Source organism: Lactuca saligna, chromosome 2 (assembly GCF_052625555.1).
Source record: "Lactuca saligna cultivar CGN05327 chromosome 2, ASM5262555v1, whole genome shotgun sequence".
In the NCBI taxonomy this organism is placed as follows: Eukaryota; Viridiplantae; Streptophyta; class Magnoliopsida; order Asterales; family Asteraceae; genus Lactuca; species Lactuca saligna.
Window position 1 is genome coordinate 176883162 of NC_136418.1, and position 24732 is coordinate 176907893.

Below are 24732 nucleotides of genomic sequence, written 5' to 3' on the forward strand. Positions count from 1 at the left end.
ATCTGAGAATGAGAATGTTTTGGGTGAAGCATCGCCACGCATCAACAAGTCTTAAAACTGCCACATCATGTATCCCAATGTTCCAATGGGAATCTCTCTCTCTCTCTCTCTCTCTCTCTCTATATATATATATATATATATATATATATATATATATATATATATGTCTTATTAGAGGTTGAATATGGGTAAGCCTTTTGTTGTCTAACATATTACAGTTGACTTTATTTTTATGGTTGATTGGTTTTCCATATTCATTATGGAGAAACAAACTAAATGGAGGGTAGACTTTATTTTTATGGTTGATTGGTTTTCCATATTCATTATGGAGAAACAAACTAAATGGAGGGTAGACTGTCAATGAATGTTTACAAACAGTCTTGCAAAATATATGAATCCAACCATGGTTTAATTGTTGCAAAATAAAACTATACTTCCATTCTCTTTTTCGTCTTCATGATTTGACATTGAAAATCCATGCATTAAAGCAGAAAATCTTCACCTTTTGGTTATTAGCACATTATACTTTAGATTATAGAAAAAAACCATTACACTCCATGGGTCGTGCTTAGCACGAACCTAAAACTTTTCATATATATATATATATATATATATATATATATATATATATATATATATATATATATATATATATATATATATATATATATATATCCATAAAATAACTTTTTCCATGTAAAATGAGTTTTAGTGAACATGACTCACGGGGCTCCACAAACTTCCATGTTTCTTAGTCGATATATATAGATGACATAAAAATTAAGAATCCTACAATAAAAGCATCGTCGAATACGACTCACGTGACCTCCCCAAACTTCCATGTGGCAATACACATCCATCTATCTCTTTTTAATCAACTCAAACACAGCATAGCTACCTCCAAACACCCACTTTGAGAGAAATAAAAACCAGCCACCGCCATGTCCACCGAACCACGGCCCAACAACCGCCGATTGGCACTTTTTCCATTACCATTTCAAGGCCACATCAACCCCATGCTTCAATTAGCAAACATACTTCACACAAAAGGCTTCAAGATTACCATCATTCACACCCATTTCAACTCGCCAAACCAATCAAACTACCCACAATTCACCTTCAAATCTATCTCAGACGGCTTGTCGGAATCCAAAAACATGAATTTGAATCTGGATACTCCTGATTCTATCATCAACTTCTTAAACAAAAGCTGCATCAATCCGTTGAGGGATTGTTTAGTAAAGTTACAAGAAGAGGAGCCAATCGCATGCTTGATCTCAGATGCGCTATGGCACTTCTCTCAATCAGTTGCAGACAGTCTTAATCTCCCAAGAATCGTTTTACGAACCAGCAGCATGTCCTGCATCCTTGTTTACTCAGCCTTGCTTCCTCATATTAAAAACTGCTACCTCAAAACCACAACTGAAGAAGATCCGATCCCAGACCTTTCACCGATCACAGAAAAAGACATGCTAAAGATTTTTACCGACGATTGTAAGGAGGGAGAGCTCGAGTTAATCTTTAGCATGATCAAAACTATAAAAGCGGCTTCTGGAATCATATGGAACACCTTCAAAGAACTCGAAGAACCTGCATTTTGTGCCATAACCCAAAATTTATGTATTCCCAGTTTCCCACTTGGTCCGTTTCATAAGTATTTCCCAGCATCCTCTAGCAGCTTACTAGAACAAGATCGAAGCGTTATGTTATGGTTAGATCTGCAACCAGTTAGGTCTGTAGTATATGTGAGTTTTGGGAGTATTGCTCAAATGGGTAAAGCCGAGTTCAGCGATATGGCTAGGGGGCTTGCAAAGAGTAAGCAACGGTTCCTATGGGTGGTTCGGCCTGGTTCGGTTTCAGGGTCTGAATGGCTCCAGTCTTTGCCTAAAGGGTTTATAGAGGAAGTAGGTGAAAGGGGGTGTGTTGTAAAGTGGGCTCCTCAACAAGAAGTATTAGCTCATCCAGCCATAGGAGGGTTTTGGACTCATAATGGATGGAACTCGACATTGGAGAGCATCTGTGAAGGTGTTCCGATGATCTGTTCACCTTGTTCTTATGATCAACCGATAAATGCTAGATACGTAACAGACGTTTGGAGAGTAGGAGTGATGTTGGAAAACGGGAAGGAGGAGGAGTTTGGAAGAGTGATGAAAAGTGTAATTATGGAGGAAGAAGGAAGTGAGATGAGACAGAGATCTAAATATCTTCAGGAGAAGGTGAATCTTTCTATGGAGAAAGGTGGTTCTGCATACGAATCACTGGAGAATTTAGTTGACTTCATCGTTTCTCTATAATATATCCATCTACTATTCTTTACTACATTTTATCATGTATTTATGTTGGTTCTATTGTTTATTTTAATCGGTTTAAATAAAACACATCCTTGCTTTTTTTTTTTTGAACGGACACATCCTTGCTGACAGTTAAAAAGATTACGTGCATATCTTCATCACATGTATGTGGCTGATGTAATATTGTAATTAATGTGTAAATTATACAAAGATTAAAAAGAAAAATAAAAAATCACATGCGAGGAAACGCACCTAATTTCGTCGTCGTCTTCTTACACGATATGTTTCATGTTTGAAAGAAGAAAACAAATTTAATTTTTGACATGAAAAAAATGTTAATTTTTATTTTAATCCTGATAACTTTTTAATTTCTATTCTATAGTTCTCATAATTATAAAACATCTAATACACACAACTAAAAATTAATTTGATGAGTTTATCATTAAAACTGTCATAAAAACTTTATTAACAAGGTTATCATATAAATATATAATAGTTCTTATTAAATTTCATCGCTAATAACTTTTTTGAAATAGATGAAGTTTGAATCTAAAATAAAATGTACACAAACACAAAATAAAGTTAATGTAAACTACAACATTAAAGATGCATCAAGATAACTAGATTATCCAACATTACATAGGATGTTCCGCCTATGCTTACACTTTTTCTGTCCAACTTTTTCATTTTATTTACATTTTCGATCATCAACTCATGACCCTTCGATCCAATCATCCAATAACATCTCGTATTGTTTTCTCGATTGAATTTCTATGGCATCTGTCTTCCATATGCTGATATACGCATCCCCACCTTTCATGTTTTACAGATGAAGTTACTATAGTATTTACTCTTTGGTCCCAAGAAGACGGCCAATAGATTATCCATTTGACTTTTTTCTTCTTGGGAAATTGGGGATCAAGTAAACATGGTGTGATAACAGTGGCTTCATCATCAATTTCTTTTAAATATCTTCAAATATAGTAAACTATATATAAACTATTTTTCTTTGACTATATTTATTTAGAATAATCCATATGTATTTAATCGGCAGTATCAGTTGTAAAACCATTTCGACCACCGGAACATGAATTAAGATGCTTTATTGCCCATTGATTTAATGTCTTCAACCAGCTTAATCAAATTCATATACGAAGATCCACCTTCTGCGACACTTTGAACACTGTATTCTGCCATCGCTTTTACTGATGAAATAAACTCGTTTTTTCTCTGAAAAATAACATCTTTCACTGCTTTCTCAATTATCACTCTATCACATGAATCTTTTATATCTATTCCAATCTTCCACACCTCGCTCACAAATCGGCTATTTACTTGTTGATCGACATTATGTGGCCAACAAATCATGGGCACCCTCTCCACTATACTCTCCATCGTAGAATTCCACCCACTATGTGTTATAAAAACCCCAATCGCTGAATGGGCTAAGACCTCCTCCTGTGGAACCCATGTCGCCATGAATCCCCTTTCTTTAGTTTCGTCCATGAGATGTTTCGAGACGTCGCCATCATCATACTCTCCAACAACCGACCCTGGACGTTTAACCCACAAGAAAGGTTGCCCGCTATTCACTAATCCATGCCAGATTTCAAAGAATTGGTCCACCGACATTGTTGCCATGCTTCCGATACTAACATAAACAACTGATTTTTCCGGTTGTGTATCGAGCCATGAGAGACAAGCTCTGTTTTCTTCCCATAAACTGTTTGAAACGTTGGATTTGTGTGCGATTTGGATACGTGATTTGAGCAAGGTATGTAATGGGCCTATGGAGTAAATATTTGGGCAGAGATTGCGGATGTGAACGAGTATGGGTGCGTCTAGGGCTTCGAATGTGTTGATAATTAGACCTTGAGCTCGAGGAACATGTTGAGCTTCGTTCATGATGATGTGTATGACAGGATTAACAAGTTCATCGCAGCGATAAAAGGATGGTAGATCACGACGCCGGAGAAACGTTTCTGTGCCTGGAACGCTTTTGACTGGCATATCCAAATCATTACCTAAATCAATCAGCAGATTAGGTTAAAATTTTGTTTAGAGATGTGAAAAAAAATTCATAGAGTGTTGGAGTGCATCGCCGGTGAAAGGAAAGAAGTTAATTAGGTCACCGTTGAAAGGAACCTCGCCGGCTTGGATCAGTTTAGGGAGGCACAAATAAGTCCAAAGAGCGCAAGGACTGACAGTTTCAAAATAAATCAAAGGAATCTCAATCTCTTCAGCCACATCAAGTGCAAAGGAAAAGGATCCGTCAGGTATGATAATCGTCACCGGAAAACTGGATTTGGAACTGAAGCATCCAGAAACCATCATCTCTCTGAAAACCGGCTCCGTCACAGTTCTGAATCCTTCCAATATCTCCAGAAACCGGTCGCCGGAACGAGGATGATCGTCGGGGAGTCCGTCGGAGATAGTCTCAAATCGAAAATTAGTGTAGCGGCTGAATCGGGACAAGACATCTGTATGACGAATGAGAGAGCGTTGGATGTGATCGGTGTTGAGAACAGTGACGGAGATGCCGGAGAGACAGAGTAACTCTGCTAATTTGAGCATGCAGTTTACAGGGCCTTGCATTGACAAGGGGAAAATCAAGACATGAGGAGGCATAATCAATTGAATTGGTGAAATTGAATTTGAGAGAGTGTATCGAGATGAGTAAGCCAACACTAATGACTCGAAGCTGTTGGAATATGACAATGGCGACCAGATGTTTTATATTGAAATGGAAGACGAAGAAGATAATGTTAAAATTACAATTCCAAATCATGGAAAAGATACGATGGTAACAGCAGATAAAGATATCTTTATGTGTCTCTTTCCTTTCCTGTTTAATTTTTTAAACATGAAAAATGCAAAAAAAAAAAAAATTATCAACCTTTCAACTTCAAATTGAGTTAAGTAACTAAAATAATGCCGTTAAAAAATAACTTAGATGACATTCATAAATAAATAAATATTGAGTTCATTTGGGGAAATAAAAATGTATATGTATCAACTTGAAGTTTGATTTCCATGTAATCATCATATGTATAAATGATTATTGACCATGTAATTTGTTTTTTAAAGGTATACGCTTACAACAGTTTTGGATATAAACTTCCAACTAAAAGATATATAACAATTACAGATAAATATACATATATTCTCACTCATGGAAATTATGTTTCTAAAGATCTAAGGTTATCATTAGCATGACAAGGTTGCCTCACAGCAGTTGGGTTACATGATGCATGATCAGGAGGCAGAAAAAAACATACAACTTCAAGGCAAATCGATAAGTTTCGCTTACAAAATATGAAAAGAAGAAGGTTATTTAAAATCTAGAAACAAAATGAATTATATTAATTCACACTACATATTCATCTTTTTTCCTTCGAGTTTTTTATATCCTCAATCAATCGATTCAAATTACTATAAGAACTCCCATCTTTAGCAACCGATCTTCTAGCCATTTTCATCATTCGTTCAACCGGTCTCGTTAACTCATCTCTCTTTGTGTCCATCAAATCCTTAATAAATTTCTCAACAACAACCCTATCACAAATGTCTTTCATGTCAAACCCTAACTTCAACACTTCTCCTACTAATCTACTATTAACTTGTTGGTCCGCATAGTAAGGCCAACATATCATAGGGATTGCAGCCACAATGCTTTCCAACGTTGAGTTCCATCCGCTGTGTGTCAAAAATCCACCAACTGCAGGGTGAGCTAGGACCTCCTCTTGTGGGGCCCATCTCACCATATACCCTCTTTCCAACGTACCCTCTAGTAATTGGGCCGGAATGTTTTGGCCATCTCCTGCCACGGAATTGGGCCGAACAACCCACAAAAATTTCTTTCTAGAATTCACAAGCCCATACCAAAGCTCAATGAGCTCATTTCTACTCAACATTGTCATACTTCCAAAACTAACATAGATAACCGACTTTTGCGCTTGCTCGTCTAACCATGTCATACAAGTTCGGTCTTCCTCCCATAGACTATTTGATGATCTAGGCGGTGATGTCAATTTGGCTTCCAATCGGGATTTTAAGTTGGCATGAAGAGGTCCGATCGAGTATAGGTTAGGAATGTGCTTACGGATTTGAGCTAAGGCAGATTCTTCCAAGTCATCAAAAGTATTGAGAATGAGTCCATTTGCTCGATAGGTCTCTTGTGTCTCAGTTGTGACAACTTGGAAAGCTGTATCTGATAGATCGTTTGCACGACAAAAACTTGGTAGGTCACGAAGCCGAAGGTACTTTTCCATCCCCGTGACACCAAGTAGAAGCCTATCCATTTCATCATCTTCTGCATATTACCAACAACTCAGGTTAGTATAATAACTACAAATTTTCAAAAAATGTTAAAAGTCATCTCACTGATCAGTCTCACGGTCAACATAAAAAAGTAATCGTAAGTTGATGCTCCAACTCGAACCTTAGATTTATGAATTCTCGCATTTTTTACCATTCGGGAAATTATTTTGATCGTGTTACATTTTTGTATGAAAAATTATTTGACGCCATCTTTTAAAACAATTATCCCTCTTTTTTCGTTCAATGTATGGAAAAATGGAGTTATATTAATAATAATTTGAATTGAGTCCATAAAAAATGTTCTATTCGACCCAAGAATTCGACCCAAGAAAAGGTAAACACCAAGAGAACGAACTTTAACTTTCTATGATAATAGACGATGCACCTTTGATCGGAAGGTCGCCGGATTCTATGAGCTTCGGAATGCAGTAAAAAGCCCAAAAACAACTAGCACTAACCGTACGGAAAAGATAAATGGGAATCCCCATCTCTTTAGCGACGTCAATGGTGAAACACATAATCCCATCAGCAATAATACTTGAAACAGGAGGCCGTTTACCAGAATTCAAGCAACCACCAGGGAGAAGCATTTCTCTAAACATGGGTTTAGTTACCATTTTTATGGAATCGAAAATATCCACGACTCTATTACCGGAACGAGGGTGATCAGGCGGAAGCCCATCTGAAATAGTCTCAAATCTGAAACCGGGGTACCGGGAAAAACGAGAGATGACGTCGGTGTACCGGAGGAGGCGGCGGTGGATGATGTCGGAGTTGAGGAAGGTAACAGAGAGACCGGAGAGACAGAGGAGCTCTGCAAGTTTGAGCATACAACTAACATGGCCTTGAACGGGAAACGGGAATATGAGTACATGTGGAGAATTGGATTGAGAATCCATTTTGCAAATTGGGTAATGGATTTTAGGATTACATATAATTGATTTCAGTTCCTGTTGATTCGCTTATTTGATGAAAATGCAAATGACATGTGAGAGAATCATCCTCTTTGTTCCGTAGACTTGAGGTACGGAGGATTTTTTGTTCATGCATAATATGCTTGCTTGTTACATAACAGCAAGAGTAAATTATATAAATCGCCCCTATAGTTTAGGTAAATTGACCGCTTCATCTTTATTTTATTTTTCATTCGGACGGTCTATGTAGTTTGGTTTTATTTTGGTTTTGGACTTTTGGTCTTCGCTCGAATTCAAATGACTTTTTTATCTTAAACCAAATTGCAAAAATGGTCCTGTATACAGTTTTTTAGGGTTTTAGTCAAAATCCTGATTTTTTTTGGCTTCGTGGTCATTTTGAGTTAGTTTCACTGTAAATTTTATCTCTCGATAAACTGAAATGACTTTAATATTCTTGGTTATGTATTTTCTATTTCTAAATTCATTTTTTTAAGTTTTAATAATTATTTATTCGTTTTAATAATTAAAAAATGAAAGGGCTCTTCCTCCCCCCCCCCCCTCTCTCTCTCTCTCTCTCTCTCTCTCTCTCTCTTCGTTGCTTTTCATCAGAACTCACATCGAATAAAAAATGTTATACAAAACCCAGGTAGAAGATAGTGAATTCAAATTCATTTATGACTTGGAAGTTCTCTTCCTCTCTGTTTCTCACTCCCTGTATCTCACCCCACGAAGGATTTCATGGACTTCAAATCGGCGAGTTTCAGAAGGCGATCGAAGATCGTGAAGGCAATCGAACCCCCACAGGGTCCGATCAAAACCCTCTTCCCCTAACCCCTCTAGTTAAACCCCTTTTCGATTTAATCCCTCCTTCTTCTTTGTTCATTTTTTGTATATAATCTCTTTTCATCTTGATTCAATGATTTGATGGGTCTGATGGATGCTTATGGTGGAGGTGGTGGATTTGTATCTTTGTTGCAGGTTTTCTGGTCTAGAAATAGAGAAGAAGACAAGGTGGGGAAGAGGACGGAGTGGGGCTGTGACCAGATTGAGTTCAATCCATACAGGGATAATGCATGTGAAGATCGATGGTGACGATCTCCGAATAAATCTTACATTGCAGAAAGAAAAACAAGCACCGTTATTATCTTCTTTCTCATGTGAATATCGTTCTTGGTGCATCTTCTTATACCCTTAAACCATTCATGGAAATGGTTTAGCTTTAACGTTGAAAGAATGGGGAATTGAATGATGTAAGAAAAAAAAGGATGTTAAAGATAACTCGGTAAAGCTGCAACCCATGAACATAAAGTATGGTTGATGCTTACCAAGTGTTTGATCTTTTGTCTGAATGATCTTTCCATGCTGGAACTTGTAGTTCTTAGTTATATTCATTGATTTTCAGTAATTTGGCTTCAAAAATTTATGTTTAAGCCATAAATTTGGCATTTAAAATTCTTGAAGCAAGTCGTTAAAGTCCCTAAATCAAAAAACGGGTGGTGATGCTGTAAGAATGCTTCCATGAGAGAGAGAGAGAGAGAGAGAGAGAGAGAGAGAGAGAACGCCTATCTTTATTTAATATATAAAAATACTTATACAAAAAAAAGAAAATAGATGGCTCCATTATGATGATAGCTACACTTGTTACACTTCGGGAGTGTTCCGTCATAACGCTTGACCGGTGCTGAGGTGGCGGGGGTCGTCACTGGTTGTTGTTTCATGGCAAGCCTTTGAAATCACTTGCGTTCCTTTTGGGCTTGACGCTTTCGTTTCTTGAACTCTGAGTTGTGGCTTTGGGTGTTGGCGACTATTACTATTTGTTGATTTATTGGATCGTTACAACGATCGGAATTGTCAACCCCTTTGTCAGTCTTGTTTGTGTTGCCAGAGTTGAAGTGTGCAAGGACAACTGTCATGGCAGCTGTTACTGCGGCTTGTAATGTAGCAGTGTCAATCTGAAAGATAGGGGTTTCGTTGCTCGGTTGACTACTTTTGGATGACAATATGATTCTGTTATACGGAAAGAAAAGGAGTTCATGAGCTGATATGATTGAACCTATATTATTTTGATTTTGACTAAGAGATGAGTTATTATACATGAACACTTAGCTTATACACGTTATGATATAATAAAGATTGGGCGGATAGTAAAATGTGTGATTCTACTCTAGTTTCACATCCCAACGAGGAAAAGAAACTAAGTTAGAAATCTCACATTCTATTGTCTACCAGGTCTTCGTTATATACAACTTGGGAATGTATAAGCGAGGAAATCATAATAATAACCTTCTTACGAATCCTTCTTAATGAACTAGAACTCTTAGTAAAGGCTACCATTGAAACTATATATATTTCGATCGTTCACTTAAAGAGTAGAAGTATGTTCTCGAAGGTTTGACCTACATCCCTATGATGCAGTCCTAGTACGGAGTAGAAGTAAGTTCACGGAATGGTCTCAAGATGTTTTTCGTTCAAACCAGGGTACCATTGGTTGGTGAATATCATGATCCAAACTTTGAAAGAGAATCGGGAATGATCCCTAAGCTAAATTACTCTAGTCCAATAACTTGACTAGAGTGGGTTTCAGATAGACTCCTGTGAAAGTATGATGAAAGTACTTGAACAAAGAGTGACACGGAATTTAGCCAACTATCAATATCATTGATGTTTAAGATGCAATAAGTTTGGGAAAAATTGACCTTGTAGTAGGTCTTACATCACATTCGGAGTAGAAAAGTCTTTGACAACATATAGGCCTAACTAAAAGTACTTATAGTACAACGTAGTCACATAGGAAAGTGCTACATAGAACATGGACAGGAACACGGTTCTTTAAAACAAAGAAAGAAAGTAAAGCATCTCCTACTGACGACGGTCATCCCTCTGGTGAACTCTCAGTTCAGCCAGTTGACATTCCATATCAAGCAGGTATCTTTTGTACACCCTCTGGCGTACTCGGAGCTCTATGACTTCGGCTCTAATTTCAGCCAGTGCTTGCAGCAGGGTCTCATGGTCTCTCTCAGGTCTCTCACGAGCATTTTCAAGGCGATTTGTGTGGATGGTATGCATTCCTGCATTGGCATCAACCTCTGCGATACGATGGAGAGTTGTCCTGTCGTGGATCTCGTTTCGGGCAACTCTACGGACCAGGATTGGCAAAACTCTGTCTGCTGAGCTTCCTTCGCTTATGTTGTAGAAGCTTTGGTCTCCATTAAATGACATAGGTTGATCTTGATCTTCGCTCCATGTTTCCAAGCATTCTACACAAGGAGGCGTCGGGCCATGAAAAGCCAGGCGAGGGTTAGGATTTGGAATGAGAGCTATCGGGGGTAGGTTCTCCACTTCGAGTTCAAAGTTAGCATCATCCGAACGATCTTCAACATTGTGATCATTCAAATGGATTGGATGATCATTCTCGGGTTCTTCTCCAAACCATCCAACATTGCCTTCGTTCGGAAGGTACGAGTTGTCGTAGGGATGGAGTCCAGCCACGTTATCTACGCGAGAATTAGGGCAAGGTAATAATTATTAGACGAACTATCTAGATAAATATTAGATAATCTTCATTAGTTACGTCACTATTTGTAAAGTGCATACCAGTTATATCTAATCAAAACAGGATAGGCCTTTGAATAAGTGACCTTAACTCCAAATTCACAAGGAATAGGGGTAAAGCAAAATTTCACAGATTCCAAGTCTATATCATCCTAGTTACATATAACCTTAGTGTATCCACTTAGCAACTATTGACCTAGTAATGAAGATCTTTTTAGTTCTCAAGTAAGTAATTATAGTAACACAAAATACTCCCATAGTATTTTAGACTTATGTTCTGTTCTAGTGTTTTTATTGTGGTAGTGTTGGTAAGTTTTTAGACTTGTTGCCACATCACAACCATTCTTTGGCATGTGCTAATCACTCCTTGGACCAGCATAGTTGATCAGGCTATGCCACTCCCAAGACTAACCATACATCCCCGAGCTTACTTGTGATATTCAACAACCGTAATACTTTTTGTAACACTGATTTTTCAAACAAAATTTTTGATTTTTATAAAAGCATAATTCCATCAATATTCATAGAAACAACCCCTTTTAATTGTTCAACAAGATATTACAAAATCCCAAGATCAAAATGTCAAACTCCAAACGTGTGTGTACGGATCAAGCCGGCGCCTTCCCACGGTCGTCACTAGCACCTGAAACAAATAACATCAACACTGTAAGCACAAAGCTTAGTGAGTTTCCCAAAATACTACATATAACACATATTAGCCACTCGAGGCTATAACTCTGTGGGTCCGTGCACCCAAACTCTGCGAACCCTCAGGTTCTAACTCTGTGAACCTTCCGGTTCTAACTCCGTAAACATGCACAGCATCAAACATATAAAGTAATGCAGTACAACACATAACATACATAGCATATAATTACTCTATCACATAACTATGGTTACCTACTCAAGGTAAAGTATAGTGAGAAGACTCACCTCGTGTGTCTCGGTAACCGTAACCCTGAAATCGCTAAACACTCGATCTGCCGAGCTGAAGTCCCCCCTATAGCACAATATATCTCTAATTAACACTTTCCCAACTAGGGTTGACCATACCATAACAGGACAATCTAGGTCAACGGTCAACTTGACCGGACTCGGCGAGTGCACTATAGCGACTCGGCGAGTCTGAGCGAAATCACCAATTTCCCTGGAATCCTCTCTTGACACGTCGAGCATCCCTTCCCAACTCGACGAGCTCCACCTGGCACGAGTTGTGGGGCCACCACGACTCAACTCGCCGAGTCTCAAGAACGACTCGGCGAGTCCGGTTTGACTCGGTCCACCTGTCCATCCTGACTCCCCCTTGACCCACTGAGTTCACTCATCCCAGCTCGGCGAGGCCACTCGCTGAGTGGTCGTGCAGCATTCAAGCTACTCGCCGAGTCTGTTCTTCGGACTCGGCGAGTCAGAGCCATGCACTGACTCAATCTCGCTCTAAAGGCCAGATCCAGTCCACTAATCCATAGATCCAGTCCCCCCATGCTTATTTAGCACGTAAAGTCACAATCTTGATGCATAAATAACCTCTACATGATCACAAATGATGTTTTTGACTCTACTACTTCAACACAAGGCCAAGGACTCCATTTCCACCCATAAAGCTTGATGAGTGAGGCCCTCTGGACCTCTATGGATCCAGATCCATGGTCTCAACTCAAAGAGGGAACAAAAGGGCACCAAATCACCCCATAAATGATCATATTAAGCCCTAACTTGCATCAAGTTTCACCAAACAGAAAATGGTCCGAAAATATTACCTTTAAAGTGATGATCCAAGCTCCAAATCCACGAAATAGCAACCTCCTTTGCCTCCTCTTGCCTAGAGCCTCCTTCTTCTTGCTAAACAACACTCACAAGGTCAAGATTTGCTCTCAATCCTTTACCAAACGCTCAAGAACTCTAGGGACACACTCTGGGGGTTGGATGAGCGCAAATGACGGCCATAAGGCCCCTTAAATAGGCCACAAACCCGGGGATTTAGGGTTCCATAACACAGCGCAGACTCGCCGAGTCCATACCCTGGACTCGCCGAGTCCAAGCGCGCACCTTCGCTCAATCCCGCGTCCCTACTCGGCGAGTCTGAGCCCTGACTCGCCGAGTCCCTCTTACAAAATAATACAATTAAACTTACATTATACCTGGTAAAATCCGGATGTTACAACTCTCCCCCACTAGAACTGGACTTCGCCCTCGAAGTCCCGCTCTAAAACAGCTCCGGATGCTGCTCCCGCATCATATCCTCCGGCTCCCAGGTCATCTCTGATCCCTTCCGATGTTGCCACTGAACCAATACCAGAGGTACCTCCTTGTTCCTCAAAACTTTGATCTTCCGATCCCTAATAGCCACTGGTCTCTCCGCATAATTCAGGCTCGCATCAACCTGAATATCCTCAAGTGGAACCACTGCCGACTCATCGGCTATACATTTCCTCAACTGCGATACATGAAAAGTGTTGTGAATCTGTCCCAACTCTGCTGGTAACTCCAGCCGATAGGCTACCCGGCCCACCCTGGCAATCACACGAAATGGGCAAATAAACCGGGGTCCCAATTTGCCCTTCTTCCTGAACCGGATCACTCCTTTCCAAGGAGAGACCTTCAGGAGAACAAAGTCGCCGACCTGAAATTCCAATTCGGACCGGCGCCTATCCGCGTAACTCTTCTGCCGGCTCTGCGGTCACTAACCTCTGCCTGACCAGCTGTATCTGCTCTGTCGTCTGATTCACGATCTCTGTACTGCCCATTACCCTTTGCCCAACCTCTCCCCAACATATGGGAGTCCGACACCTCCTACCATATAACAGCTCAAAGGGCGGCATACCAATGCTCGAATGATAGCTGTTATTGTAGGAAAACTCCGCTAGAGGCAAATACGAGTCCCAACTACCCCCAAAATCCAATACACAAGCTCGAAGCATGTCCTCGAGTGTCTGTATCGTCCGCTCACTCTGAACGTCGGTCTGGGGGTGGTATGCGATACTAAAATGCAACTTAGTACCCAACTCCTCATGAAATTTCTTCCAAAAACGGGAAGTGAAACGCACATCGCGGTCTGAAATAATCGAGATCGGCACCCCATGCCGAGATACAACCTCCCTCACGTAAACCTCTGCCAACTTTTCTGCTGAAGAACTCTCACTGATGGCAAGAAAGTGAGCGCTCTTTGTCAATCTATCCACAATCACCCAAATTGCATCAACTCCTCTGGCAGTCCTCGGCAATTTGGTGATAAAGTCCATAGTGATCTGTTCCCACTTCCACTCGGGAACCTCCAATGGCTGCAACTTGCCATGCGGTCTCTGGTGTTCGGCCTTTACCCTTCGACAGGTCAAACACCTCTCGACAAACCATGCTACATCTCTCTTCATACAGGGCCACCAATACTCCTTCCTTAGATCCAAATACATCTTCGTGGCCCCGGGGTGGATCGAAAATTTCGATCTATGAGCCTCCTCCATCAATGTAGCACGGGTACCGCCCACAAACGGTACCCAGATCCTGCCCTGATAAGTCATAAGGCCTCGACTATCCGATATAAACTCAGAAACCATCCCAACAACCCGCTCTCTCTTCTGCATCTCCGGACGCACGGCCTCGGCCTGAGCCCCACGAATGGCGTCCAGAACTGGAGCTATCACGGTCAATCTCAAACATACATCTCGCAGGGGAGTACTCTCCACCCTGCGACTCAACGCGTCGGCTACCACATTAGCCTTGCCCGGGTGGTACAAGATCTCATAATCATAATCCTTGACCACGTCTAACCATCTCCTCTGCCGCATATTTAGGTTAGGCTGATCCATCAAGTACTTCAAACTCTTATGGTCCGTGTAAATCGTACAACGAACCCCATACAAGTAGTGCCGCCAAATCTTGAGGGCGAACACCACTGCCCCCAACTCCAAATCATGTGTGGGGTACCTCGTCTCGTGAGGCTTCAACTGCCTCGATGCATAAGCTATCACATGACCCCTTTGCATCAATACCGCCCCCAATCCTAGGATCGATGCATCACAGAATACCACAAAACCTTCCATACCTTCCGGAAGGGCTAATACTGGAGCTTCACACAACCTTTGGCGAAGCGTCTCAAAGGAGGTCTGCTGCTCGGGACCCCATGCAAATGTCACACCCTTCCGGGTCAATCTGGTGAGTGGAACCGCAATCTTGGATAAATCCTTAATAAATCTTCGATAATACCCTGCCAACCCGAGGAAACTCCGTATCTCAGAAGGTGACCTCGGCACCTCCCACCTCATCACTGCGTCAACCTTGGCCGGATCGACCAATATCCCCTTCTGGTTAACGAGATGTCCCAGAAACTGGACCTCCCGTAACCAGAAATCACACTTGGAGAACTTTGCGTAAAGTTTCTCCGCTCTCAAAACCCCAAGCACCTCCCTCAAATGCTCCTCGTGCTGCTCACTAGATCTCGAATATACCAGAATATCATCAATGAAAACAATCACCGACCGATCCAACATCGGCCGACATACCCTGTTCATGAGGTCCATGAACACAGCCGGGGCATTAGTGAGCCCAAAAGGCATCACCACAAACTCATAATGCCCATAACGCGTCCTGAATGCTGTCTTCTGGACGTCCTCGTCCCGCACTCTCACCTGATGATAGCCCGACCTCAAATCAATCTTGGAGAACCAAGATGCTCCCTGTAGCTGATCGAATAAATCGTCGATCCTCGGCAGCGGGTAACGGTTCTTGACCGTCAGCTTATTCAATTCCCGGTAATCAATACACATGCGATGCGAGCCATCCTTCTTCTTCACAAACAAGATGGGTGCTCCCCACGGCGAGCTACTCGGCCGAATAAACCCCTTCCCCAGCAACTCCTGAAGTTGCGAGGATAACTCCTGCATCTCTGGAGGCGCAAGGCGATACGGCACCTTAGCAATAGGTGCGGCCCCCGGAACCAAATCGATGCCAAACTCCACTTGCCTCGCGGGAGGCACACCTGGTAACTCTTCGGGAAATACATCTGGAAACTCCCGCACCACCGGAACTTCCTCCACAGAGCTCGGTCTCTCGGAGATCATTCGCGTATCCATCACATACGCTACATAACCCTTACAGCCCTGCTGTAAACACTGCCTCGCCCTAGCAGCCGAACAAAAGGCTGATCCAGAACATGTACCCTCGCCGTATACTGAAAGAACTCCCCCACTAGGATCTCGTACAGTCACCAACTGTCGCTCGCAATCGATAACCGCACCGAATCGGCTCAACCAATCCATGCCCACTATAACACAAACATCACCCATCGCAATCGGAATCAGGTCGATCGGAAACTCGACCCCGAATATCTCCAATACACATCCCCGGAAGACCTCTGTAGCACAAATCACTCTGTCGGCGGCTATGGAAACCCGCAGGGGCCGACTCAATACTCCACGACTAACACTGATACGCTGACTAAATGCCAAAGACACAAAAGATCGACTCGCACCCGAGTCAAATAACACTAAAGCAGGTACAGAATTCACAAGGAAGGTACCTAAGCATAGCATGATATAAGCATAATATCTCAACATCATAAACAATAATGAAAAGGAAACATACCAGCCACAACGTCGGGTGCGGCGCGGACCTCTTCCGCAGTCAGCTGGAAGGCTCTCCCCCGAGCCCTTGGTGCTTCGGCCTTCACGGGCCGACTCTCTGCAGCAGCAGCTCTGATGGCGGCGGGGGCAGACCCCTGAGATGCCCCGCGCAGCAGTGGACACTCCGCCTTCCGGTGTCCGGTCTGGTTGCAGTGGAAGCACACTGCAAATCCCTTGGGGCAGTCCTTAGCCATATGCCCCTCCTTGCCACATTTGTAGCAAGACCCTGCCCGACAGGCGCCATCGTGACCCTTGTCGCACTTCCCACAAGTGCGGCCCTTCTGGCTCCCGGGTCTGGGATCAGCGGGCTTGGCCCGCTTGGCTGCCGGCTGGGACTGTGCCGGCCGCCGATCCCTCCCCATAGACTCCGCCTCCTCCCTGGCCTGAGTCTCAAGCTCAATCTCCCTCTTCCGAGCATTTGCCTGAAGCTCGGCAAATGTCCGGTACGAGGAGTTCGCAGCGAACTCCCGAATATCCCGTCTCAAAATGCTCAGATAACGGCTCATACGTGCCTGCTCAGTGGATACGTGCTCAGGGCAAAACATCGCCCTCTCCTGAAACATCCTCGTAATCGCTGTAACTGACTCGGTACCCTGCTTGAGGGTCAGAAACTCCTGTGCCAGACGTTCCCTCTCCACCTGAGGAACATACTCATCTCGGAACATGGAAGTGAACCTCTCCCAGGTCACTGCCGCAAGCTCGGTCGGTGTGAAATGCGCAGTCACAAACTTCCACCAGTCCTTCGCTCCCAAGCGAAGCTGGTTCAGCGCGAACCGAACCTTCAAATGCTCAGGGGACGAGCAAGTGAAGAAGCATCCCTCCATATCAGATATCCACCTCATAGCTGCCACCGGGTCCTGTGTACCATCAAACTCTGGTGGCTTGGTGTTGCTGAACTCCCTGAACAACATCGCATCACCTCCCTGGGGTCTTGCCGCAGCAATCGCTGCGGTAGCTGCTGCAACCGCAGCCTCAGAAAGAGCGGCATAGCGCTCGTCAAACGTCTCAATCAAAGCGGTCTTAATGGACCCGAACATCTCTGGTATCTCGGCTCTGATGACCGCAGCCACCTCCTCATGAATGATCTGTCGAATGTCCTCATCACTAGATCCGGCATCCTCCGGCATGTGTCGTGTCCTCACCATGATCAACCTCTGAAATACAACATGTGATAATTAGAATTCACTCGAACACCCTTACATTCAACAATCCACCCCTCCTTGATTCTTGGCATCCCCAGATTCTTATTTGAACCGTGTACCGCTCCGGTGCTTTTAGTAGTACGGGCCCAATACTACTGTCCGCACCGTCTCGGTACACACCCCAAATCATCCTCTTCGGATCCCAGTCCCCAAGTACTCTATTATACTTAAATCTCTCTGAACAGATCTCACACAAAACCCTAGCTGCTACCTAATTACTCTCAGCGTCTCGTAGCAGCTCACCATTCCCTAAGCTAAGGCATCACAAAACAGGCCACTCTAGCCCAATCAGCAATACCTAGCCTACTCTAGCATGCACACACATCACAATAATAGTTATTACATAACAAAAGATATTTTGGGAATTCACCGTTCGGGCGCTGACTGATCGTACACACGTTTCTTCCTGGAAAACCCTTTACTCTTAGAAAATTTTGGTTTTTATTTTGAAAATATCTCTTCATTTCCTCAGTTTGAGTTCAAATACCCCCGAAGGTGTACCCGATTCCCTCAAACCAAGGCTCTGATACCAATTTGTAACACTGATTTTTCAAACAAAATTTTTGATTTTTATAAAAGCATAATTCCATCAATATTCATAGAAACAACCCCTTTTAATTGTTCAACAAGATATTACAAAATCCCAAGATCAAAATGTCAAACTCCAAACGTGTGTGTACGGATCAAGCCGGCGCCTTCCCACGGTCGTCACTAGCACCTGAAACAAATAACATCAACACTGTAAGCACAAAGCTTAGTGAGTTTCCCAAAATACTACATATAACACATATTAGCCACTCGAGGCTATAACTCTGTGGGTCCGTGCACCCAAACTCTGCGAACCCTCAGGTTCTAACTCTGTGAACCTTCCGGTTCTAACTCCGTAAACATGCACAGCATCAAACATATAAAGTAATGCAGTACAACACATAACATACATAGCATATAATTACTCTATCACATAACTATGGTTACCTACTCAAGGTAAAGTATAGTGAGAAGACTCACCTCGTGTGTCTCGGTAACCGTAACCCTGAAATCGCTAAACACTCGATCTGCCGAGCTGAAGTCCCCCCTATAGCACAATATATCTCTAATTAACACTTTCCCAACTAGGGTTGACCATACCATAACAGGACAATCTAGGTCAACGGTCAACTTGACCGGACTCGGCGAGTGCACTATAGCGACTCGGCGAGTCTGAGCGAAATCACCAATTTCCCTGGAATCCTCTCTTGACACGTCGAGCATCCCTTCCCAACTCGACGAGCTCCACCTGGCACGAGTTGTGGGGCCACCACGACTCAACTCGCCGAGTCTCAAGAACGACTCGGCGAGTCCGGTTTGACTCGGTCCACCTGTCCATCCTGACTCCCCCTTGACCCACTGAGTTCACTCATCCCAGCTCGGCGAGGCCACTCGCTGAGTGGTCGTGCAGCATTCAAGCTACTCGCCGAGTCTGTTCTTCGGACTCGGCGAGTCAGAGCCATGCACTGACTCAATCTCGCTCTAAAGGCCAGATCCAGTCCACTAATCCATAGATCCAGTCCCCCCATGCTTATTTAGCACGTAAAGTCACAATCTTGATGCATAAATAACCTCTACATGATCACAAATGATGTTTTTGACTCTACTACTTCAACACAAGGCCAAGGACTCCATTTCCACCCATAAAGCTTGATGAGTGAGGCCCTCTGGACCTCTATGGATCCAGATCCATGGTCTCAACTCAAAGAGGGAACAAAAGGGCACCAAATCACCCCATAAATGATCATATTAAGCCCTAACTTGCATCAAGTTTCACCAAACAGAAAATGGTCCGAAAATATTACCTTTAAAGTGATGATCCAAGCTCCAAATCCACGAAATAGCAACCTCCTTTGCCTCCTCTTGCCTAGAGCCTCCTTCTTCTTGCTAAACAACACTCACAAGGTCAAGATTTTCTCTCAATCCTTCACCAAACGCTCAAGAACTCTAGGGACACACTCTGGGGGTTGGATGAGCGCAAATGACGGCCATAAGGCCCCTTAAATAGGCCACAAACCCGGGGATTTAGGGTTCCATAACACAGCGCAGACTCGCCGAGTCCATACCCTGGACTCGCCGAGTCCAAGCGCGCACCTTCGCTCAATCCCGCGTCCCTACTCGGCGAGTCTGAGCCCTGACTCGCCGAGTCCCTCTTACAAAATAATACAATTAAACTTACATTATACCTGGTAAAATCCGGATGTTACACTTTTGTTCTTGTTATTATGACACTGATTTTAGTATGAATGAAGGTATGTATACCTAGTTAAATATTTTATTATTTAAAAGTATAAACTGTTGGTCAGAGTGTTTTAATCCCATTGTATTTATAGTTAGTATATCTTTTATGGGTTGATATACTTAATTCACTATAAACAATGCTCTGATACCAATCTGTCACACCCCAAAACCAAGAACAGCGGAAACGTTCTGGGGCGGAGGACGTCATGTCAAGTTTCACAACAATGCAAAATAGTAAACAAGCAACAACATCATCCATTGCATTAATAGTATAATTTTAATTACAAGTGTGTTCTTTCATAGTATAAAACAACATAATGAATAATCAAAATAATTGACGAGTCTTGACTGCTCCGTCTTCACAAAACCTGGTCGTCGTACCTGTCTATTTGTGACCTGAGAATACAAGTTATTTTGAAAGCGAGTATCAGCAATAAAGCTAGTGAATTCATAAGTATTTAAATGTCTTTGATTTGTAAAACTGTAAAGTAAAGACTTGTAAATATTTGGAGAAAAGTTTGTATAAGTATGAAAATGTTTGTAAGTAATTGTAAACGTTTGAAAACCCTAGAAAATCTCATATTTCCTACTAGTATAAAAAGTAGTCTTGTACCAAGACTCGACTGTTTTGAAAGTAGCCTTCTACCAAGACCCGACTGTTTTGAAAGTAGCCTTCTACCAAGATCCGACTGTTTTGAAAGTTTGAACCTCTACTTAAGTGAAGGTTTTTCCTTGTACAACTATTATTATTCAAATCTAATATACCTCATCAGTTATGTGAATATGACACATAGTAAAGGTAATAATAATAATATATTAACTGGAATCGTATCCTTTTGTATTTGTCGTATGTAAGGTGTAAGTACTGCAGTATTTGTAATAAGTTACTACTATTGTACTAATTGCCTTAATTGAGTATTAAGGCATAATGTAATGACTAGATCCCATACTAAACGCTCCCTTGTCAAGAGATTTTGGGAACCAAACGTGACCCCTGTGATGATTGCAAGCCATGAACATCCATATTATTATGATCATGTATACACAATATAACTATCACCTTTTGTTTAAAACAATGCATTAGTGATTCATTGGTATAGTTAGATCCTGTAATTGTTCCATGCTATAGCACCTTGTCGTGTATTATATCTTCCTCCCTGTATTCCTTTATTGTGTGTTCTCTTATGTTATCGTGTATTGTATCTCTATAACATATGTATTGTATTAGTATGTCTGTAATTGTAATTTTGTGATTGTATCTCTTTATACAGTATGTATTGTATTTAGTATAGAATCATGAATGAACCGATTCTTGTGTGATTCCTTGTAGTTAGAATAGTAAGTAGTATCTCCTGACTATACCTATTATAGCTATTAGTAATGTACGTGTATAACCGAAGTATACCTTTGCTACCCAAAGGTACTGAACTGACTAATGGAACTTTTATGTCTATATATGTATACATGATATATAACTAATATTTAGACGACATTCGGACGAATAACCGATACCCTAAGGCCACATCCCAACGAGGAAAAGGAAATAAAGCAAGCTAGCCGTCCTAAGTCCTTTAAACATTACTTATATAACTATACATATATTGGCATGCATTTGACAATATAAAAGTATAAAAGAAGTTTTTTAATACCTTTTAAAAGTTTAATAATGAAGAAATGATGACATGATGTCAGTTTATAAAATGATTTGAAAAGTAGTTTGTTTGATAAGAACAGTTTAAAGTATAAGAAATCCTTTGTTTGAAACACAATTGTAACAGAGTTTGAAAGGAAACATACAGTATGTAAAACAGTTTGATAAAGAGTTTTTAACATGTAAAAACGTTTGAGAAAGTCATTTGAAGTAATATGTTTGGTAAAACAGCTAAAAGTATAGTAAATCCATTTGTATGCTAGTTATTAATCACATGTGATTGATATAATAACTAGCATGATTCAACTTGTATTTCCCCCCCCCCCCCCCATAAAGAATTTATAAAGATTTAAAAGGTTAAGGGGTATGAACTTACCTATAGTGAGTGGGTCGTATGGAAGTGCCGGATAAGTGCTTGGTGTCAAGTGAAGACTTAAACACACAAAATGATCCTAATAACATCTAAAGACATATGTATATATACAATTAGTGATTTAAACACTAATTAGACAAGTATAAACATCCTAATGTGAGGAAAACACTTTGGTCAAAGTGTTAGGAGGCTATTGGGTTGCAACAAAGGAGTATAAGGCTTTGTATTTGAGTTTATGGTCCATAGACCATACTTATTGGAGTTTACGGACCAGAGGAGTTTACTCCTGCTGTAAACTCTCTAATGGGTCTCCAATTGAGGCTTAAAGGCAAGATGTCTTAAGTGTTAGGTGTTCCAAGGCTTATACAAGAGGCTAGGTGAGTTTAAGGTCCAAGAATGACCCTAACTTGAGTTTACGGCCTAGGGACCACTTCCCCATGAGTTTATGACCGTAAACTCATGGTAGGAAGTACCATTTCATTGCTTGAAGTCCCTAGTTCAATGGGGTATAGTTCTAGACTAAGTTTTGGGCATAAGGAAGGAGATTAGGTCAAGTTTGCACCACTGAAGGGAGTTTATGGCCCTGGGGGGATCCTTGGCCGTAAACTCTCATTCAACCCTCAAAACTTGGTGTTTAAGTTCCTTAATACATCAAGGATGTGATCTAGGTTAGTGTCCAAGGCCAAAGGAGGGATTAGGGTGCATTTTGCCCTCCTTATAGGGGTTTACGGCCCAAGAACATGTATTGGTCGTAAACTCCTTTGATCAAATGATTCTTTGTGATTTCTAAGCCCTAAACATGTTAAATCTAGTGTACAACGAGTTAGAACAAGAGTACTTACGATCTAGGAGCTTGAATGGTCGGTTTTGGCCAAGAACACTAGTGTGTGTTATTGGTGTTCTTGGTGAAACTTGAAGATCTTCACAAATGGAATGATTTCACGGATGAAATCATGTAAGATCACTAGTTCATGTAAGATATCAACTAGTTAGGGCAAGAAGCTTACGAGTTTTGAAGATCAGGGACGAAGATCGTGATGGTACTTGAGAGGATTTCAGCCAAGGAAGTGAAAGAATGGAACAAATGGCCAAAAATATTAACATATAGGGGGAGTTTACGGCCTACATGGAGTTTACGGTCGTAAACTCCCATGTGGTGGCCGTGAACTCCTTGTAAAGGGGTTTTAGACTTGTTCTTTGTGCTATATCTTCAGCAGATAAACCCCGACACTTATCCCTTAAGTGTACAAGGCCCAGAACTCTCAAACAGACTCCAAATTATGCTAAATGATAGCAGGAATGAGTTTGACTTTCAATGACGTGTTAGACTAAACATGATGGAAAATTTTGGGTGTCGCACAAACACACCCTCGCCGATCTAGACTGAAACATGCACCCAAACATACACAAAAAAATACACAACACCAACATCCTCGCGACGGCAGGCGGCGGTCGGAGAGTGATGGAACAACAACCGCTTGGCGTCGATGGCAGCAGTCGAATGCCTGCAAACTTGTAGAAATAATGGGGAAGAGAGAGATAAAATTTGCAGTTGTTATACACACGCAAACATTAATCATAAAACCACGCAACCACTCACTCACGGTGGCATGCTGGAGACGGAAGACTAATGTCAAATAGAACAACCGTCGGAGCGATGGTGATGATGGAATGCAAGGAAGAACAAAAGAAGCCAGTGGGAGGATAGTACCATTACTTGAGAGAGAGAGAGAGAGAGAGAGAGAGAGAGAGAGAAAGACAACAAAGATGGTGGTGGTTGGCTTCGGTGGCTCGTGATAGCATCAACGGTGTTGTGGCGGCCGTAGGTGGAGTTATAAGGGTGGCGGCGGCTGGATAGCGATTAGGGTTAGAGTTTGAGAGGGGGGGGGGGGTATCGGTGCTATATGAGACGAAGGGATGAGATGGGTGACGAGTTTGATCTCCTGTCTCCAATTCCAAACTTAAGTGCACAATTAACACTTTCAGCCCCTCTAACCACTTACATTTTCAGATTAGGCCTACTATTTACCAAACAACCCTTGGTCACAAAATTCTTTTACATTTCAAGTCCAACTGATACAATTTAGACTCCAAATTCCTGAAATTATAACATTTAACTCCCCCCCCCTCCCCCCTCCCCCCTCAACACTGATCAATTATTACTGGTTTAGGGCTGATATTTATTCATTTTATTTATTTATTTATTTATTTTTATATATTTATTTTATTTTTTTATTTATTAAATTTTAAACGGAATGTTACATATAAATTCCTATCAAATCTAGTTTTAAACAGTCAACAAATTCTCCTGTTTTAATTTTTGTCAACTAAGTGAGTGCCTTACGCAAGAGAGGCATAGACCTTAAGACGTATCCATGTGGATTCGACCCTGCTTTCATGTACTACCCCTTAGTGCATTAGAGCAACATTCTTTATTTATATTATTTGTTTGTTAGGTGTTGCGACACGCTGTTAACAGTCTCTTACCAGGTTTCCCAATCCAACCCACTTAGTTTCTTTGTATCACAGGATACTGATAGATAATT

The 24732-nt window shown here is 41.7% G+C and overlaps 2 protein-coding genes and 1 pseudogene across 2 annotated transcripts; 1 reads left to right on the forward strand and 2 right to left on the reverse strand.

The window, feature by feature from the left end:
* Positions 1-811: 811 nt before the first annotated feature.
* On the forward strand, positions 812-2371 carry LOC145032953 (UDP-glycosyltransferase 76G1 pseudogene; annotated as a pseudogene).
* Positions 2372-2898: 527 nt separating this feature from the next.
* Positions 2899-5023, reverse strand: LOC145032954 (7-deoxyloganetic acid glucosyl transferase-like). The gene is made up of 2 exons (XM_078981921.1): positions 4424-5023; positions 2899-4315 (listed from the first exon to the last, which is right to left on the reverse strand). The coding sequence occupies exons 1-2, from the start codon at positions 4917-4919 to the stop codon at positions 3384-3386; spliced, it is 1428 nt and encodes a 475-aa protein (XP_078838047.1). The 5' UTR covers positions 4920-5023; the 3' UTR covers positions 2899-3383.
* Positions 5024-5546: 523 nt separating this feature from the next.
* LOC145032955 (7-deoxyloganetic acid glucosyltransferase-like) lies at positions 5547-7549 on the reverse strand. The gene is made up of 2 exons (XM_078981922.1): positions 6997-7549; positions 5547-6603 (listed from the first exon to the last, which is right to left on the reverse strand). The coding sequence occupies exons 1-2, from the start codon at positions 7508-7510 to the stop codon at positions 5672-5674; spliced, it is 1446 nt and encodes a 481-aa protein (XP_078838048.1). The 5' UTR covers positions 7511-7549; the 3' UTR covers positions 5547-5671.
* Positions 7550-24732: the final 17183 nt, after the last annotated feature.